The following is a 21,755-nucleotide window of genomic DNA, read 5'->3' as shown; positions in this document are numbered from 1 at the left end:
CTCATTCACCTTTCCTTTCACAATCACCCCATCACATTACCTACAGACATATTCGTGAAGTGTGTACTATGCAAAACAAATACTAGAAGCACAATCTATACTCTGGCCTTTTCTACAGAATCAACCTCTTGAAAGGGTAGTCTGAATTCACTGTTTCCACTTCTTGCTTGTGTCAATTCTACAATCTGAATTCTGATCCCAGCACTCCTTGGTAAATGTATATACCTGGGTAAGTGGAGAACACCTACTCGCCAAATGCAAGAGATATTTATCCATTTCTAATCACCAGTGACGTCTCTGTGGACTTTGACTCAATTTATTCCCCAGTTCTCAAAATCCTTTCTTCTTGACTTCTAGATACCACTGGATTATCTTCTGCCTCCTATTCCTTTAAGACTCCTATGGCTGCGTGAAACCATTTATAGTAGTAAGCCCTCTATATATGACACGTTTTCAATCTAATAACAACTTAGACGACTGCTAAATGACTGATGGGCAAGCAGTATAGACCGTGGGGATACGTTGCACAAAGGGATGATTCATGTCCCAAGCAGGATGGAGTTGGAAGGTAAGAAAGTTCATCATACTACTCAGAACAGCAAGCAATTTAAAACTTACAGATGTTTTTTGTCTGGAACTTTCCTTTCATATTTCTGGACCACAATTGATCATGGGTAACTGAAATCTCAGAAAGCGATACCACACATAAGATGTATAAAAAGTATCAGAATAAAAATGAAATCAGTTGTGTCAAACCCTAACAAAATAAATATATAAAGCCAGGAGGTTCTAAGGAGGGCCTTCATGTACACATGCCTCTGATAAGAACTATTACAAAGACCCTCTGAAGGGCTTGTGGGCATACAGCTTGTAAGAAGAACTTTTGTTAAGGACTTTTCCTAACTGCTGCTTGCTCCATCAGTCCCAAGGACAGCTATCTGAATGCACAGGAACATTTACCTGACACACTGTCTCCGGTAATAAACTGGTCAACTCCTGCAATAAGCCCTGTATCCAATGTTCTTTTTGTTTCAAAACAGCATAGTGTATGCCTCCTTTTGCTGTTAAAATCTTCCCCTTACCTCAGACTTCTCGAAGGCACTCATGGTTGCAGCACACACACTGCATGCAATGCTTCTGCTGATTTCAGAATAAACACCTTACCCTTGGAGAATCTTTGTTTTGTGGGCTGACAGCAGGGACGACTGTATTTGTGTTATGTCAGTTTCCATCTCTCAGCTCTGTCCCTGATTTTCTACTTCTAGGAATTCACCTACATACCCAATGATCTCCACATCTTTATCTGCTGCCACTCTCTCCAATGATATTTGGAACCATATGTTTAACTATCCACTACACATCACCACCTCGATATGACACAGCACCCTCAATATTGACATGCCCAATGTTGTACCCTCCTCATACAGAGTGCCTTATATTCCCAGAAAGCTATTTAAAACCTGGTAGTCACACTAGACTCGTTTCTCCCTTGAAAGTTCTAACAATTCTGCCTTCTAAATACCTCCCTCTGCTCCATCCACTTTTTCTAAAAGTGCCTCTGTAACTGACATTAAGTAAAAGATGTGAAAGTTAAAAAAAGGTCTCAAGGGAATGGTAAAAGGTGGACTATGTCAAAAAATATTTTCTCTAAGAAAATAAATTGGTTTTCTCGATTACTAAAGAAATGGATTCTCTCAAGTATAGTACTTCTCAGAGATTTAAAATACTAATATGTACTGTTACTCTTTAAGAAACATGTTTAGGATGCAGCGTATCTCCCCAGCTAGTGAGACTCTTTTGCCTAAAACACGAATAAACAGCTAATAGAAGTAAAATGCAGCAGCACGCAGTTCGGATTTTGCTGGTTATTCTTTTGTAGGTCAACTTAATGAGGCTTCTTAAAAATGGCATCTGAAGGACTCATAAACTTACGTGTTTCTACATTTCGGATGGGAATGGAATGGGCAGCCCTATAGTGTACATGGACTCTCACCTTCCTCCTCAAGGTGCTTTTCAGGATATGCAGTTTTCTTCCCACCTGTGCTACACTGCAGGGTAATTTCCTGTTCTTGATTTTAATTAATAAATCAAATAAATCCATCAAATATTAACCACCCATTCTGTACAAGACCCTGTGATAATTATTAAGGATACCAAAAATGACAAAATGCAGTTTTCCTTCCAGGGCACAGATTAGCGGGAAACACGTTTGCAAAAAAAATATATATATATATATATGATAAAATACTATAAGAGATGCACTAAATTTTGTGGGAGAATGCAGGAAGAAATGATATCCCCATCTTGGAGAGACACGAAAGGGGATCAGAGAAGATTAAGCAACATCTTTAATATTTGGTTAAATAAATGGTTTATAGTTTCCTTACACCACAAAAAGATAGTCTCCTACCCCCAACAAAAAGAATTTTACAGGGTAGAAAAATATTCCTATATTATAAATGAAAAATTGTGTTTATTATGGTTAAATTTCCCTAAATTCATAAAGCTAGTAAGTAGCAAAACAAATACGGACTCAGGTTGGTCAGAAAAGAATGGGGAAAGGGAAGGAAATAATACTCCATAGAGAGATAACAATAGGGAAGCTGTATAAAAAGGTATGGCTCATTAGGGAAACCAAAAGCACTGGGGAATGGGTGAAGTGGAAAGCCAGGTCTATGTATGGCTGTGGACTGGGAAAGTTGTTGGGAGCTGTGAAGCATTTGCGTATCGCCCCTACTTGCTGTTTCACGGATGCTAGCAGAAAGCAGGAGACTCACAGCAAACAGCATGTCCATCACATCAGCACCCTGCTCCAGGAGAGTCCAGATGGTTGCCTGCACGTGTAGAGGGTTGCGTTACAGGGTAAGAACACTGAACTTGTTGGGGATTCACACTTTTGCAGCAATCCTAAGCAATCCTGCTCTTTAACCTGGGGGAGACCATCCCTCAAAGTTGCTCACTGCAAACACAACACTGACACTTGGCCCAAGCAAAGGGAAGTCAGAGCCTTCACTGTTGGTATGCCCAGCCAAAACACACAGGAATGCTCGAGGTCCATGGTGGGTTACCTCCACAACAGGGAAGCAAGATAGGAAACAGTGCATAGACCGCAGGAGACAAGGACTGGAAAAGAAGGCAGGGATTATATCACTGAGATGTGAAAACGCAATACATGGGAGTTTGAGTTTTCACCATAGCACTAGGGAACCATGAAGGATGTATTAAGATGTGTATCAGAGGCCAGACGCGGTGGCTCAAGCCTGTAATCCCAGTACTTTGGGAGGCCGAGGCGGGTGGATCACGAGGTCAAGAGATCAAGACCATCCTGGTCAACATGGTGAAACCCCGTCTCTACTAAAACTACAAAAAATTAGCTGGGCATGGTGGCGCATGCCTGTAATCCCAGCTACTCAGGAGGCTGAGGCAGGAGAATTACCTGAACCCAGGAGGCGGAGGTTGCGGTGAGCCGAGATCGCGCCATTGCACTCCAGCCTGGGTAACAAGAGCGAAACTCCGTCTCAAAAAAAAAAAAAAAGATGTGTATCAGATGCCTGTGAATTTATGTACATGACTTGCACAGCTTTTCTAGGACCTTCTCCTCCACTCCCAAATCCATCTTTATAGTTAGTTGGAAAATGACAATACTGTATAAGGTAACACCCTCCTTCAAATTTTTAAACTCATAACTAAGAGAGTTTGGTCGGTTTCTCCCTTTTGGTGGACGCATTATAGCAGTTATATTTTCAGTTATGTGATACAATTCTCTCTGGGGCAGGAAAAACTATGCAAAAGCCAAATGGAGTAAGAGATATGTAAGCACTCTAGTCCCAATTTTCATTGTTTTAGTCCATCTGCATCCCTCCCTTCCTTCGTCTTCATTGTCCCTTGAGATGCCTCAATGCACTCCAATTCACTGGCCTGCTGTCACTGAAATCTTAAAGTGTGAACAGTTTAGAGAAGCAATGGCATCCGGTTTTCCATATGGAAACATCACTGTGTTAGTCCATTTTCATACTGCTATAAAGAACTGCCTAAGACTGGGTAATTTATAACAGAAGGAGGTTTCATTGACTCACAGTTCTGAATGGCTGGGGAGGCCACAGGAAACTTACAAACATACCAGAAGGCAAAGGAGAAGCAGGCACTTTCTTCACAAGGTGGCAGGACAGAGTGAATGCTGAGCAAAGGGGGGAAGCCCCTTAAAAAACCATCAGATCTCATGAGAATTCACTCACTATCACAAGAACAGCATGGGGATAACTGTCCCCATGATTCAATTGCCTCCCACTGGGTTCCTCCCACAACACATGGGGATTATGGGAACTACAATTCAAGATGAGATTTGAGTGGGGACACAGCCAAACTATATCCGTCACCATTGAGGCAGTATGAGAAATGGCTTCCAATGAAGATAAAACTGCAAATAAAACCAATACAATATCATGACAGTCCAAGAGCAAGATGATGTTTCTTTGTTCTTAAAGATATGGCCATAATTAGGTACTCTGATTCAAAGATGACTTTAGAAATAATTCCTGGCTCTGAAGTTACATCATCTCAGTATTTCCACGGATGATTTTTGAGGAATAATTTTATTTATGGTAGCTCAAGAACAAAATCTGACTCTTCCAAATGGGAAGCTAAAGAAGAAGGGGCCAGATCAAGGGTCGGATAAGCTACACCAGAGCCAAGACAATCAGGATAAAGAACAGTGAGACTGACTGTTGTCATTGCTGTTATTGGACTCAATCCCAGGAGCCTGGAAGGTGATATTACACAGAGCAGCTCAGGATGTGGGATTGCAAGGGCTTCATCTCAGTGCTCCTATAAGAGTGAATCACTTTTATAAATACTAATCACAGGGTAACTATTAAAATCTGGTTCAATTTTTAAATTATCTTTTTTAAGAATTCAAAGCAGGTAGAAATTTTAAAGTATGTATTTTTACTTCTTCACTGCTGTTTCTCCTACTAATTCTATTCTCCAAGGCTATCTACTACAAATGGTATTCTGTCCACATTGTTTGGAATTTGTTCATATGTAAATCAATATGTAAGTTGTTTTCGGTTTAGGGGAGGGTTTTGTTTTTGTTTTTTAGTGGGGCCATATTTGCATTCTTCTTTCAATGATGTCCTAAGTCACTTGTTCATTTTGGTTTTTTGTTTAGTTTTGAGACAGGGTCTCTCTCTGTCACCCAGACTGAAGTACAGTGGCATGATCACAGCTCACTGCAGCCTCGACCTCCTGGGCTCAAGCTATCCTTCCACCTCAGCTACCTGATTACATAGGACCACAAGTGTGCAACACTACATCTGGCTGATTTTTAAATTGTTTGTAGAGATAGAGTCTCTCTATTTGCCAATATGGTCTTGAACTTCTGAGCTCAAGAAATCCTCCTGCCTTGGCTTCTAAAGTGCTAGGATTACAGGCGTGAGCCACCAAGCTCAGCCTCTACTTTGGTTATTTATACAGCTTTACCTTTATTCATTTAATGTCCACATAATTATCCATAATTTATCATTTAGTAGATGTTTACATTAGCTACTATGAACATGCTTATATATAAATCAGTTTGAATTTTATCCAATTACTTTTGGATGACTTTCCTGTAAGTTGGGCAAAGGGTACACAGCATTTAAATTTTGAGTCATGCTGCTAAATTCTTCCTGAAGACAGAGACAGTCTTTATCAATCTTTTTCAGTGTTCATAGATGAGAATGCTCTATTTCCTACAATCACAGGACCATTAGATATCTGTATTTCTAATCTTTGATAATGTCATATTACTGAGAGTTTATTTTTCCTCTGTTAATTTAAGTTCACTAATCTTCACTTATCCACATTAGTCATTTACATCATTTGAGTTTCCTCTTTACGTTCTTTTTTTCATTTCACGTGGTATGTTAGTGTCTTTGTTACCAATTTATGAGGACTCATTTATGATTAAGGATGCTAACCTTCTGATTGCTGTGCATTGCAGATAGAATGTCATGGAGCTCCATTTCACTGTGGTATTTCATTTTGTTTTATTGTACAGAAGTTATGTATTCAAATACAACACTGATCTTCTATTTTTAAGAAAGGCAGTGAGCAAGAAAGAAAGATAAGATTTGGATTTTATTGGGAGCTCAGTTGGGAATCTATTGGCAAATGGACTAGCAAGGGCTAAGAGCACATATAGCCTGATTGAGCAATTCAGTCACGAAAAGGCACTGGGTAAAACAAGGTGGTGGCAATGGTGGTAGGCAGAGAATTCACAAAGGCATCTGTGAAACAGGATCTAGGAGAATTTGGTGATTGAATTGCTAGGGTAGGTGGGGACTAAGTTACCATATCATCATGGAGTGTTATCCAATCAGCCATATTTTCAACTGAAGCCTAAAGAACTAGCTGCCACTAATGCTCTTCATAAAAGGGGTGAGAGGAAAGGGTAGGGAAGGGAGGGAAAGGAACATTTAACAAAAGCATGATTATGAAGCAACTGAATGTGAGTACAGAAATTATTAACTGGAACTTCTAAAGACATTTATAAATGACTCTAGAACAGATGTATGTTTCTATACATTTTAAATACAAATCAAAGTATCTTCTGAAAGCTGTGACTTCAAGTATTTAAAGTATATAAAGTATTATCATACAGAATCCTGGGAGAAAATAGACTGGCACCCTAAAATGAGACTTAATAAAATTTTTGTAAAGAGCAGGGTATAGGAAACTGTAAGGATCATGCAATATTCCCTAGCTAGTAACTGTGGCGAGGTCACTGATACTGCCCCTTGGAGAGCAAAGAGAGAAAGTGGGCACAAGAATTCAGAGACTTGTGAGGCCACTCAACAGGAGCAGTGGTTTTAGGTGAACTGTCATAGCCAACCTGTTGTGACTCCATAAATGTGAGGGCTACGTCTGCCTACTCCACTTGCCGGGTCCTTCTGTAGCTACTGCTTCCCATTAACTGCCAGAGCCAAGAATGCCCAATGATAGAGCCAGGAACAAAGGGTAGAGAGGAGAGGCCTTCTGAAGGGGCAGACAGAGAATTGCCAGCACACTCCACCCTTGTGTCTTTCATATGGAAGATAAGTTTTCATCTTCAATGTAGGGGACATGCCGAGACCACCAGCACGATGACATGCAAGAATACAATAGAGAAGTTACTCCTACTCACTTGATGAAGCCTATCAGACATTATAGAATCTATCCCTGTGCACGTTAATTCAGTCTTAAAACCATCTTATATTTCCAGGCAAAGTACCTCCCCCTTGATCTTAATTGAATTCATTTAAATAGCATTATTTTGCAAAAGTCCAGTCTTTAGTTCTTAAACTTTATATATGAATAAACAAATTTGATTTTACCATATGAATGAACCACAAATAATACAATATTTAATACATTAAATAATGAAAACAGAGACAATGTTTCTAAGAGTGCAGGATTAATACTTTGAGGGTGAGTGATAGAAGACAAATATTTGAAAGTTTGGTATTTCATAAAAGTGAAGGGAAATGGCTCTACTATGATTTCTCTGCCTGCTCCCTGACCCAGCACAAATTATTATTTAAATGTATCTAAGAACATTTTATGATAGAATCAATTAAGTCACATTTGTAAAGACTATAACTGTTCACAAACCACCTTCCCTTTTCCCTTTCAAAAATCACTGACAGGGAAAAGGGACAAGCCTGTAGATAAAGAAAATACAAAAGGTTGACTCATTTGCTAAAGGTCACATAGCTAATAAGTGATGGAGTCAAGACTAACCTATTTCAAAATATAAACTCATTGTTATTCACGTTATTCACTAAAATAGGTGACCATCGGCCATTATTCTAAGCAAATCAACACAGGAATGGAAAACTAAAAACCACATGTTCTCACTTATAAGTGGAAGTTGAACACTGGGTCCTCATGGACATAAAGATGGGAAGCACAGACACTGGGAACTACAAGAGAGGGGAGGGAGGGAGGTGGACAAGGGTTGACAAACCATCTGTCGGAAATTATGCTAAGCAACTGAGTGGTGGGATCATTCAGACCCTAACTCTCAGGATCACACAATATACCCAAGTACAAACCTATACATATTCCCCCTCAATCTAATATAAAAGGGAAGAGAAAAAAATAATATATGACACACGTATCTTCCTTGTCCCTTGACAAAAAATAAGATAAAATACGTGACCATAATATGCAACAAATAAGTTGATGAGTCTGCTTTTCCCATTTATTTATTCCATGACATTTTAATCATCTGTCATAACTACTAGTTTTCCTTGTTATGTAAGGTACTTCCAAAGATGAATTGAATAGGAAATATGCTAAAACCTGAAGTTGTTTTTGTGCTTCTGAACTTACCAAAGAAAGAAGTAAAATTTTATCAAAGGAAGAAGTAAAATTTCGTTCTGCTCTTGTAACGAAACACTTAATTACACAAATACAGATCTACAGAGCTTCACTTAACAAACCGTACCTTGAAGAACTCATTGATTCCTCAGTTTTTTCAGTTTTACCATGTTGTTCCTATTCCCTTTACCTTTTAAGTTGATCAAATACCGTTTTCAAAAATGACTTTTTTCCCCCTAGAGTGAAATGAATTCCAAGCCTGGTGAGAACGGGCTGTTAATCTCCTCGTTTTATTGACCTACTTCAGTTTTAGCTCATTAAACACAGACATCTCAATGATCAAAAGAAAATGAACCAAATGTAACTCTGTATAACCTTACCGAATAAGAGAGTTATTCAAAGAGCAAATAAATCTGCACAAGTAATTTAATATTGACAATCTTCCATTTAAAGAATATATATGTAATGAACAAGGACATCCAGAAATAATTTTTATGCTCATTTAATCAATGAAGACACACTCTTGGTGTGCTTTTTATCCAATTCCCTTCTCAGATTTTATCTTCTCCCAAGGCATATATTGAAGAAATCATGAACTAAATTCCCTTGAAACTGTAAAACAAGGAAAAGGAAGACTATTCAAAAAAATACCTGCAAAAATTATTTAATTATGTTGCCTATGAGGAATTATGAAAACTGAAATAGATTTGGTTATTATAGCACAGAGGAGAGAAAAACTAGTAATTTAAACCCGTTATCCTAATAAGAGTAATAAACAACGTAAATTATGAAACAACATTTACTAGCACTTAAATATAACTACATTTGAAACATATTTAAGTTAATAGCTGGACCATATCTAATTATGCAGGTTTGTTTCATTAGCATTGACTTAAATACTCTTTCAACTTTAGCAAAATTTCCTAGTTGCTCTTGTAAAAATATCCTAAACAAATAACCAGCCACAATTCATATAGGAAAAATTATGATTTTCTAAGACACCATTGAAAAGAGATCTTAAAGACTAGATAAACCTAGGCATCCATCAGCTGATGAATGGACAAAGAAAATGTGGCACATATATACATATGTGTGTGTGTGTGTGTGTGTGTGCGTATATATGATAGAATACTATTCAGCCATGAAAATGAGGAAATGTTGTCATTTGCAACAACATGGATGAACCTGGAGGATAGTATATTAAGTGAAATAAACCAGACACAAAAAGACAAATGCCACATGATCTCATTCATGTAGAATCTAAAAAGGTTGATATCATAGAAATACAGAGGAGAATGGTGATTACCAGGAGCTGGGGCTGTTTGGGAGGAGGAAGATTAGAAAGATGTTGGTCAAGGGACACATATTTACAGACAGAAAGAATAAACTCAAGTGACCTATTGCACAGCATAGTGACTACAGTTAACATGATATTTTCTGTTTTTGAAAAATGCTAAGATAGTAAATGTTAAAATGTCCTCACCACAACAAAATCGATAACTATGTGAGGTAATGCATAGTTTAATTAGCTAGATTTAACCATTCCACAATGTACAGGTACTGTGCTTCAAACCATCATGTTGTATATGGTAAATAAACCCAATTTTTGCTGTCAATTTAAAATAAATTTTTCAAAAAGGTAAGTATTTCTAAAATTGAAATTGTTGGAAATACTTCAGAGACAGTTTATACCTGCTACAATATATCATGTTTTGGGATTTAATAGCAATTATTTGTTTCCTTATTCTGAAAACCGTGGTCCCTCTGGTTGGTCTGCAATGGAGACCGAACTCCAAGTTAGTGTCCTTTAACAAGCAATGATCAGCTCAGGAACAATTACACAGGTGCGTGATGTATACTTCACTCCCAACATGGGATTAACAACGGTATAAAACAGAAAAACCGAACCCTTTTCTAGTTCTTCACTGTTAATTTCCTCATACAAAAATACATTTTGAAAAAAACATTCAAATAATACACAAACCAACCAATCCACAGACAGATGCAAACTATAACTGCTCACCTTTATTTTTCTCCATTCTCCCAATAACAGATCAATGCTCTAAAGCAGATCAACTGCACCAACTACATGATGATAACAGCAGTGCAGATGAATCCTTTAGATGTTAAATAATTTTCTTTTCCTTACAGGACATTTGAGAATACCCTCTTCTAAACATTTGTCTGGCAACTCATTTACTCCATTTCAAAAATGTTAGATAACCGACAAAAATTCCTTTAAATGTGAAAGGTTTCATCACTCTATGAAATTTGTGGCTGGGTTATACAAGAAAAAATTAACTCCGCAAGAACAATTCATTCAACACAACTGAGCCCAGATACATTTTAAGAAACTTCATTCTCTATATTTCATTCTACTAATATGAAGCATAAAAATAAAACACAATAAATAACCTATCGGGTAACTATAAAAATAAGATTCATTCTATAAATCACTATTTATTTACAATGTTGGCCTAATCACAAATCCTGTTCTCAAATAGCCTACAGTCTAGTAAAAGAAAGAAATATATTGAAAATCAGTATTGCTACCTTGAGTCCCTACCTTCCATTAGAAATATTGACCCATATGTGGTGAGTTTCAGGATATCGAGGCTAATTAAAGAAAATACAGGGCCACAAGATGGCAGTAGTACAAAAGGAGCTTTATTTGGGTCGTGCTTTGACAGGTTGTCCAGAGGCCAAGTCCCTCAAACAGGAGACCTTCCAGAGACAATGGTGCCTGGCCACCACCCAGAAGGGAAAGATGACAAGGAAACTCCCAGGAGAAGGGGAAATTGGAAAGGAGGCTTGCATGTCTACGTGATAACCACTTACTAGAAAACGGGAAGTGTCTGGGTCAGAGAACTTTGAAGGGCATCAAAGGCTTGGGGTCTTTTAGTGCCCCAGAGTTTATTTATCTAGAGCTAGCAGCTGTTAAGTTAAATTTTGTCAGATATGCAAAGCAGGTAGATTTTAAATAGCTAAACATATGTTTATTTGATATTTAAAACAACTGTATGTATAAAAATCGAAATTGAGTACCATTTGGCTTTGGGCTAATGGTTCTAGCCTGCTGTGAAGAAGAAAAACATGGGGTTCCATCTTTAACGCATTTATATAACATCACAAAACAAAAATATCATTGCACACAGAAGCAGAATCTGAGATAGTCAGTAGCCACAGGCCTATGTCTAGAGTTTCACTTAAAAATCAGAGTTCAGGGTAATAACAAACTTCTCTGAGCTAAAGGAACATATTCTAACAAAAAATAAATAAATAAAATAAAATCAGAGTTCAAAGAATGTATCAAGATACTCCTTAAAGGTTATTAAATTATTCAATCATTACTGAAACTCTTATTCTCTATCAAGCCCTGTTCTACACACCACACACTCAAGAGGCAACAAGGTACACATTAGAACTGGCTACATAATTTGCAGTGCCCAATGCAAAAAGAAAATGCAGGGCCTTTTGTTCAAATTTCAGTAAGGGCCAGGCATGGTGACTCACACCTGTAATCCCAGCACTTTGGGAGGCTGAGGTGGGAGGATCATGAGGTCAGGAGTTCGAGACCAGCCTGTGCAATATGGTGAAACCCCATCTATGCAAAAAAAAAAAAAAAAAAAAAAATTAGCCAGGCATGGTCGAATGCACCTCTGGGCCCAGCTACTCGGAAGGCTGAGATGGGAGGGTCACCTGAACCTAGGGAGGTCAAGAGTACAGTGAGCCATGATTGTACGACTGCACATCAGCCTGGGTGACAGAATAAGACCCTGTCTGAACAACAATAAAATTTCAATAGGGTGACAAGAGAACATTAAACCAACCACACAGTTCATCTGAGTGTGGATCCTGCTTGACTGGCAGGTATGTTCTCTATCTCCATCATGTACACAACATAGTGGCAGAAGACCTGGAGTTAAAACAAAGAAAAGAAATGCAGTACCATGAAAAGTGCCATGCAGGAAACAAAAATGATTCCACAATAATAAGTGGTGTCACCTACTTTAGTGAACTTTGAGAAAGAACTCTGTGAAGAGCCAACATTTAGGCAAAACCTGCAAACAAGCCAACTACACAATCTGCGTATGTGAAGGACCCACGGGTTGAAGAGCTCGTGCCTGTGGTTCTCAACCAGGACAAGTTTGCCTCCCATGGAACAGTTGGCAATATCAGGAAACATTTATGGTTATCACAACTTGGTGGAGGGTGGTACTGCTATTGGTATCTAGTGGGTGAAGGTGAGAGATGCTTCTAAACATTCTGCAATACACAGGACAGTACCCCATAACAAAGAACTGTTAATCCCCGAACATCAACGGCACTCAGGTTGAAAAACACTAACGTATAGTAATGTAGGTAATGTACAAAGCCATGAGTTGTGTAAGAGTTTGACACATGTGCCTTTGATGTCCTCAGCCATGTGACTTTATGGTAGAGAACACTGAAAACCTACAGTTCTAACAAGGGTGAATTTAATTTATGTTACAGAGATTTAGTGCAATACTGTACAGCCACATAAAAAATGAGGCTGTTTTGGTACCATTACCATGCTGTTTTGATTATTGTAGCCTTGTAGTATAGCTTGAAGTCAGGTAGCATGATGCCTCCAGCTTTGTTCTTTTTGCTTCAGATTGTCTTAGCTATGCAGGCTCTCTTTTGGTTCCATATCAAGTTTTAGGTGGTTTTCTCCAGTTCTGTGAAGAGGGTCATAGGTAGCTTGATGGGGACAGCATTGAATCTATAAACTACTTTGGGCAGTATGGCCATTTTCACAATATTGATTCTTCCTAACCATGAGCATGGAAGGCTTTTCCATCTGTTTGTGTCCTCTCTTATTTCCTTGAGCAGTGGCTTGTAGTTCTCCTTGAAGAGGTCCTTTACATCCTTTGTTAGTTGTATTCCTAGGTTTTTCATTCTCTTTGTAGCAATTGTGAATGGGGGTTGACTCTTAATTTGGCTGTCTTTTAGTTTGTTATTGGTGTATAGGAATGCTTGTGATTTCTGCACATTGATTTTGTGGAGAAATAGGAACACTTTTATACTGTTGGTGGGAGTGTAAATTAGTTCAACCATTGTGGAAGAAAGTGTGGTGATTCCTCAAGGACCTACAAATAGAAATTCCATTTGGCCTGGCAATCATTACCGGGTATATATCCAAAGGATTATAAATTATTCTATTATAAAGACACATGCACACGTGTGTTTACTGCAGCACTGTTTACAATAGCAAAAACCCGGAACCAACCCAAATGCCCATCAATGATAGACTAGGCAAGGAAAATGTGGCACACATACACCATGGAATACTATGCAGCCATAAAAAATGATGAATTCGTGCCCTTTGTAAGGATATGGATGAACCTGGAAACCATCATTCTCAGCAAACTGACACAGGAACAGAGAATCAGACATTGCATGTTCTCACTCATAGGCAGGTGTTGAACAGTGAGAACATATGGACACAGGGAGGGGAGCATCACACACTGGAGTCTGTTGGAGGAAACTATGGGAAGGACAGCGGTGGGTGGGGAGGTTGGGGACGGATAATATGGGAAGAAATGCCAGATGTGGGTGACGGGGAGATGGAAATAGCAAACCACATTACCATGTATGTACGTATGCAACAATCCTGCATGGTCTGCACATGTACTCCAGAACCTAAAGTACAATTTTATATATATATATATATATATATATATATAAATCAGGCTTAGGTCTGGGTGCGGTGGCTACCAACTGTAACCCCAACACTTTGGGAGGCTGAGGCGGCAGATCACAAGGTCAGGAATTTAAGACCAACCTGGCCAACCTGATGAAACCCCATATCTACTAAAAATACAAAAATTAGCTGGCCATGGTGGCATGTGCCTGTAGTCCCAGCTACTTGGGAGGCTGAGGCAGGAGAATTGCTTGAACTGGGACTCAGGAAGCAGAGGTTGCAGTCAGCCGATATCACACCACTGCACTCCAACCTGGGCTACAGAGTGAGACTCCATTTCAAAGGGAAAAAAAAAAATCTGGCTTAGAAAGATATTTAACAGCATGGGAAATGGGAAATAAATATATGTTCATAATTGGAACAGACATGTTTTAAAAAAATTATTCTGTGTTCTTTCAAAAAAATAGTCAGGCTTAGCAGGGGGCTGATGAGCACGCTAAAAAGCAATGCAAAGGAGTTTTGGTGGTTATTTCTGGATGGTAAAATTATTTTACTTCATTTGTACTTTTCAGTTTTTTTTAATTTTCAAGAAAACATATTCTTCCATAAAAATATGGAAGTATAACATCTCCTTTTCTTTCTATAAAAGTGCACTGCACATTCAGCTTACATAGTAGCCATGTGTGGACCTGATGCAGCTAATCACGGGCTGTGCTGTTTGTTGTGATTCATAGAGGGATGGATAATCATTTCAGGACGATTTGGGCAGTCTCATTAGTGAAATTGAAGATTTACTAAAACTGAAAAGTTGAAGAATTGAGAGCATAATCAGTGCTCCCTTTTCTTCTTGTTGAAGGTCAGGACTTTATAAAAGAAAGGTAGATATGGAAAATTGCTACTCTCTATTAAAATTAATCGCTATTGTTACTTAACCGAGTAGATCAGTTACCACATTCACAGACATATGTCAACAGGCGTGTGTATGAAGTCTCTCATGACCTCATTTTAACAAAATAGATCTGTTGTTTGTCGGCTGAACAGTTATACCAAGAGACCGTTCGTCTATAAATCATGTCTGTTTAGGTGAGGCACCTAGCTAGAATGTTATTCTTGGTCTTACCAGGTAATTACAAAAGAAATGTTGTAGATTTAGAAAGTGTTCTTATCAAATGTAAGGACAATGTGAAAAGTGGATTATACACATAACATGTACACACCAAAAATGCCTATGTTCCAGAAAGCCTTAGCAGACTGGAAACAAGGAAAAATAAGGGATAGAGGGGTGACAAGTGGAAAATATTATTCTTAAATTCATCAAATTGTATCCCTCCTAAGCCAATTATACAACTATAGGTTGTTGGACACTCGGCAAAATGGAACTTAAATTATGGGATGGAGGGAGAATGGGGACATATATAATATTTATAGTTGATACACAAGATTAATAGTTGACAGCAATATTTATAATTGACCCCATGTGGGAATATGTGTGATTGGTATAATTCAGCACCTGATGAACTGTTGGATTCTATGACCCTAAAGTAGAAAAATAAGTTCATGCCGGGCGCGGTGGCTCAAGCCTGTAATCCCAGCACTTTGGGAGGCCGAGGCGGGTGGATCACGAGGTCAAGAGATCGAGACCATCCTGGTCAACATGGTGAAACCCCGTCTCTACTAAAAATACAAAACATTAGCTGGGCATGGTGGCACGTGCCTGTAATCCCAGCTACTGAGGAGGCTGAGGCAGGAGAATTGCCTGAACCCAGGAGACGGAGGTTGCGGTGAGCCGAGATCGTGCCATTGCACTCCAGCCTGGGTAACAAGAGCGAAACTCCATCTCAAAAAAAAAAAAAAATAACAAGAGCGAAACTCCATCTCAAAAAAAAAAAAAAAAAGAAAGAAAGAAAAATAAGTTCATTTCTCCATCAATAAGATGCACTAAAAGCCTAGAGAAAAACAAAACACATGATTCTCTTAGACATCAGAGCACAGACTGGACTTCCCAAGGGAAAAGGTAACAAAGTGCCCTGGCAATGGAACTGGGTCTTGATGCTCACAATTCAAGGTAAATAACATGTACAGAATTAGAAAACAATGATGAGGCAAGACCTCTTGGGACCTGCAGTATAATAGGATGGAGAGAAAGGCACTCTGCAACCACAAAAATAATGAAACATTCCCCTCTTTTGACCAACACTAGCCACTACTGCTTCTTTATTAACGATGAGTACCCTTCCCTTAATCTTTCTAACACCTAGGTAAAAGTTACCAAAACACCAATTCCTGAATTGCCTCACTTCATCAAACCCTCCTTACAATAGCCCACCACAAGCCCAAGTCGTACAAAAAGCCCTCCCAACTGCCTCCTCCCAAAATCCCCAGCGTTCCTTTGGTGTGCAATCTTCCTTGCTGCAAAATTAATCTAATGTTACAGTCTTGTTTCTGGTGGTTCTTGGCTGCTAGGCTTCAACCCAGGGCAATCCTGATGTTAATCATCTGCCCCAGCGTCAGATGATGGGTCCCAATTGTGGCTTTAGAAATTTGATCACCATAAATATGTTGCTCGAAGAGCAAAACTGGTTAATTCGTGAGAAATAGAGTTACAGTTTCCAATTATCGTCCGTGAATGACAACAGACACCAGCATTCTAATTGTGTAAATCTGTAAACCACCTTAGAGGCATTATTTTACCTCCCTACAGGCAGAAGAATAGTGGTGAGGCAGTGGGGGCAGTGGTTATGGGTGCTGCGGCTAGCAGTGGCTCAGCCTTGTTTCATAGAGGTTTATTAGTTTACAAAACAACAAAATATTCACCGTAACATAACGGATATCACTTCAAATAGAAATGCATTTCCCAAATGTAAAAATAATCATTTCTGACTTAAAACCAACTCCTTGTTACAAATGCATCTTGTGATATATAAAGATCTAAAACTAAATGTCATCCTTAAAAATCAAGTTAAAATCAAGACACTAAACAAAAAATTATAATGACAACAAGAACATATTTTGAGCACTTATTATGTGCCTTGGTTTGTGACATTTTACATTATTTCATTTTATCCACAGAAACACTTTTTAAGAATATCCCCATTTATGAATGAGAAAACAGGTTAGAGATGATAATATATCTAGGAAGCAGAACTACAAGTGGCAGAACCAAGTTTTGAAAGCCAAATGTCTATCCAGTAATTCCAAACTCCAAGGTTACCAAGCAGATCATTTTTCTTAAGTGTGAGAATGAAACCACACTGTCCCTGGAATGATTATAAGATTTGATTATAATGAAAGCAGTTAAAAAAAAAAAAAAGAAAGAAAACTACAGAGCACTGCTGACAGTGTCTTTTAGTATTAAATTTTCATTTAGCTACATCAATAGTTTATTTTTATTATTCTACTTATAGCCAAAATCTACCAAGGAAAAGTTACTTTCACAGACTTCTTGATATAGAGAATATACTTGCTATAGAGTTCTATATCAACAAACATCCACATTTCAAAAAATAGCTGGTATATAAATTATTTAAATGTTGTCTTTATTTTTTTTTATAAACTCCCCCTTTCTGAACTATCCTCTAAAAGAGGAAATACTGCATGTGTGAACAACGCACAATGCATGTGCAAAGAGAATTCTAACAGAAAAGCATTATCCCCATCCCCAATAAATAAAATAAAAATGAAGAGACCTTTAAAAGACACTTTCACTAACAGTTCTTTTCTGAATAAAATAAACAAGAGCAAAGGGCACCTTGACTACTACTTAGAAAATAAAATCAGAACACAGGGAAATCTGTAATTCTAATCACATTTACACCTTGTCTCCTTTTTTACATTTCTCATCCAAACATCCTTAGGAGCTCAATAGGCTTAAAAGAATTGGAGCAGGGTAGAGAACAAAGGTGAGGGGAATCTAAGAAACAGTTTAAATCACTGCTCTCACAATTTTAATAATTTCAACTTGGATAACATTTTTCAGAAGAAGTAAGTCACAAAGGCAGGAAGAAACTAAAAACTTATTCTACCTGCTTATATTATACAAACTGCATTTTGGCTAGACATCTCAGGGATTAACTACTGTGAACAAGAAGCGGAAGAAGGCAGTAAAAATGTGTGCTTCCAAGGAAAACAAATATCAAATTAAATGTGTTTGTTTTAGTCAGTGAAAGGCTATGAGCTAAAGGAATACATTTGTTAAAAATATTACTATTTGTATTCTCATGTAGAAATGACTACTTATATATTAACTATGTGCTCTCGAGATTGAGGATAATTATAGGAAGTATGATAGTCAATTACTAAACTCAATCATGTTAAATGTTATAGATCATATATAAATACAAAAATAAAGAAAAATATTTATTAAGCATGTGATATGTGTGGTATGCTCAATTTGAGATTGAGGGGTTTTTTAGAGAAATGAGAGGAATCAATGTTTAAAAAACAGTTTAATATTTTGCTGAATTATTCATAAAAGAATGACCAACAATACAGACATAAAACTTTAGAATTACATGAAATTCCTATATGAATGCTTTTTTATTGTGTGGGTCTAAATTAGCATAGTACTTTTGTGTGATTTTTTTTCTTAATGAAAATATTAAAGGAACTTAGCATTTCTTTTCACCAGTACTACCAACGTCTTAAGCACTCCTGTGATTCCTCCATCACCTTCAGCCACAAATTTAAAAAAACTACTAGCAATGCGGAAACAATCCAGAGTGACTTAAAAAAGAAAGATTCTCGCCATGACTTTGTGTGCCATGTGTATCAAATGCAAATAATCACGGTCATTTCCCTCTCGGTGGCAGAGTTTTAGTTTTCCCTGACATTCTTCTGCTAAGACACTGTCTCAATGATTGACACTCTGGAAAGTTCCTCTTCAAATGAGATGATACCCACAAGGTTCCAGGAATGTAACACCCAATCAATGTGTTGCATTCAGCAGGTATCAGAAATACTGAGATCCCAGAGTGGAGTGAAATCAGGGCCTTACTGAAGAGGAGGGGCTGGCTGTCCATATTCGGTAAACATAGCAGGCAAAGTTACAGTATTTGGGGGTAAAAATCTAATCCTTCAGGTGAGGATTTCACATCACAACACTCTCACCACACACACACACACACACACACACACACAAACTCACTTTAGTTCTATCAACAGCTGATAAGTGAGATTTATTTCTTAATGAAAAGAATGCACTGAAATAAGAAAAATACAGATTTATAAGGGGATATTTTGTTTGGGGACGGAAGAATCGCCCTAAACTGAGAATGTCAAAAGTACTATAGAAAAAGCATCTGTTACCAAACAGGTATACAAATAAATAACTGTGTGTTTCTGACTGGTCATGTAAACTCAGATGGAGTCAATGTTCCCGAATGCCTAGATTTTCTTTCTGGAATGACTTAAAATTGAGTTCACAGCCAGCAAAGCAATCAAGAAAAGTGGCTACAGCTCACAGCTCCTTAGTGCTACAATCAAGTCTCCCAAGCCTGGAAACTCAAGCAGAGGATGGATTTCAGAGTCAAACGTTCTTCACAAGTTCTTTGTTCAACCAATAACTTCACAGATTCGTCTATGTTGACTTCATAGACACAGCGAAAGAGGTGCACGGCTCCACTGAGATCTTACTTAGCTCCAGACACCTGCTATTGTGTTTGACAACTACGACCTATTCTTCCAGGCAGAATCTACACTGGAACTCCCGCCAGCAGAAGGAAATTGGTGCGGTGGAAACCGGGGGCGGGGGTGGGGGGGAAGGGTTCCAAAGCGTAGGCAGAGGCGCTCAGAGGAAGCAGGGTCCACACTGGCCACACTATCTTTCCTTTGGGATCCCTGGTACATCTCACCCATGTCAAGTGACTCCCCAATACGTTCGGTTTGATCGCCTGTTGCCATAATACTTTTCAGGCTAAAAACTACCTTGTGGTGCTGGGAGACACGCTGGGTGGTTGGGTTTCTCCAAGCAGGGCTTGATGCCAGGGCGCAGAAGGGCAGCTAAGGGTCACGCCTCTGGGTGCACAGGGTCCAAGTACTAATTACAAAGGAGACCGACTGCCCTTGTCTGCGCCCCATTCTGCAGCAAAGGAGCATATCGCAGGTTTGTGATGTTTAGTACCAACTTGGGGCGATCAATTCAATTCCCTCCCCCTTATGAAAAAGCAGCAAACAGAAACCCCCGGTGGGACACTGGTGAAATTCCTACTCGGAACAGAAACGCAATCAGACTGGGTGTCCCCTCGCCCAGATGTTTGCTTTCCTGGCTCTTTCCAACTCATCCTCTGGGGCGCAGGGAGCCGGGCGGAAAGCAGAAGCCCAGAACCCGGCTTCGCTGCAGGCGTGGTTCGCGGTCCCCGGAGACGCGCTTCGCTGCGCTGCGCTCAGGCTGTCCGCGCCCAGCACCCCGGAGGCCTCCCCGGGACTCACCCTGCGCGGCTGCAGGGCCCGAAAGGTCATCTTCCCACGAGTGTCACCCGGGGAGACTTGGGGGCGCAGGCCGAGCTCGGACGCCCCCGCCCCGCGACCCCCGCATCTCCTTACCTGCCCGCGGCGAATCCGGCAGCCCCCTGACAGCTCCCAGCAGCCGCCACTGAAAAAGTTTCCGAACTTCTTCGCAGGTCTGCACGCCCTCGCTGCGGGCGGACCCAACCAGGGCCAGGAGAACGAGGCAGCGAAAGCCCACGGGCCAGGTCTGCGCATCCATCCTCGCCGTCCTGGTCCCCCTTACCCCGCAGGAGACGCCACTGGCCCCGCGCGCCTCGGCCGAGCTGCAGGCGTGGAAGACGCGGCGGCCGAGGCTCCCAGCGGTGCGAGGCGGCGGCGGGGTGTAGGGACCGCCCGCGGGCGCCGGCTTCACCTGGGAGCACTTGGCTGTCCCCCGTGGAGGCCCGAAGCTGAGACGCCAGAGTTTTCGAGCTGAGCACTCTCTGCTCTTCTTCCCCAATCGAGGCAAGTGGGCGCTGCGCGGGGCGAAGAAAACTAGTGGAGCCGCAGGGAGCCCGCGAGCAACCAGCTCCGGCCGCCGCCGCCGCCCGGCTTGGCTGGCAGCCCTAGCCTGGGTTGCGCCCGCCCGTCGCGCTCCGCGGAAGCCCCGCCCCGCACGCCCCGCCCAGCGGACAGGCCACGCCCCGGCCACGCCCCCGGCGCGCTGTCCGGCTCCGCACCCCCTAAGATGCTGTCAAGCCAGGCCCAAGGCTGTAGACTCCGAGCAACATCGACGCAAATAAATAAAACTAAACCCAGACCTGGTTCTCCCAGTCCGTTCTGGGGAAGAATCATCTGATAAAATCAAAGAATGCATAAAGAGGATCAGAGAAGACAAGAGATGAGAAACGCCAACTGGAACTAAGAAGAAATATCTACACAATCAAAGTCCTCAATACATAGGAATTTGTATTCTAATTGCATGAAATGGAATCTGGACATAATACAAAAGGCAAAAACTATTTACAGTTAAAGATCCCAATTGAGAGACTTCATAACACTTAGGTTTTAAAAGAGTACACATGAGAAGTTATTTTTTTTTAATTGCTTTGTGTCACTGCTTAGGAATCGTTTTCTATAACATTACTATTTTCTGAAAGAAGGTATAAGAATTACAATCAAACTTTATCACATTCTTATCACAATGAAGTCTAGTTTATTCTCTTGTCCCCATTTTGCATCATATTTTACTTCTGCACTTTGTATCTATGGGGCCCCTGTGAGCTTTACCATTTCTGGAATTTCTTTAAAACATTTTTCAGAGACC

General features: G+C 39.9%; 1 protein-coding gene across 2 annotated transcripts in view; it reads right to left on the bottom strand.

Moving 5' to 3' along the window:
• Positions 1-21,071, bottom strand: part of GPC5 (glypican 5) — a 1,400,898-nt gene extending 1,379,827 nt beyond the window's left edge. For both annotated transcript variants that reach the window (XM_017543578.1, XM_037743888.1), the window contains exon 1: positions 20,546-21,071. In XM_017543578.1, coding sequence (XP_017399067.1) covers positions 20,546-20,708 — 163 coding nt within the window. In that variant the 5' untranslated portion in view covers positions 20,709-21,071. The remainder of the gene's footprint in view (positions 1-20,545) is intronic.
• Positions 21,072-21,755: the final 684 nt, after the last annotated feature.

This window comes from Cebus imitator, unplaced genomic scaffold (genome assembly GCF_001604975.1).
Source record: "Cebus imitator isolate Cc_AM_T3 unplaced genomic scaffold, Cebus_imitator-1.0 Scaffold158, whole genome shotgun sequence".
NCBI lineage: Eukaryota > Metazoa > Chordata > Mammalia > Primates > Cebidae > Cebus > Cebus imitator.
Note: the sequence above shows the minus strand (reverse complement) of the source record. Positions and strands in the feature narration are given on the sequence as shown.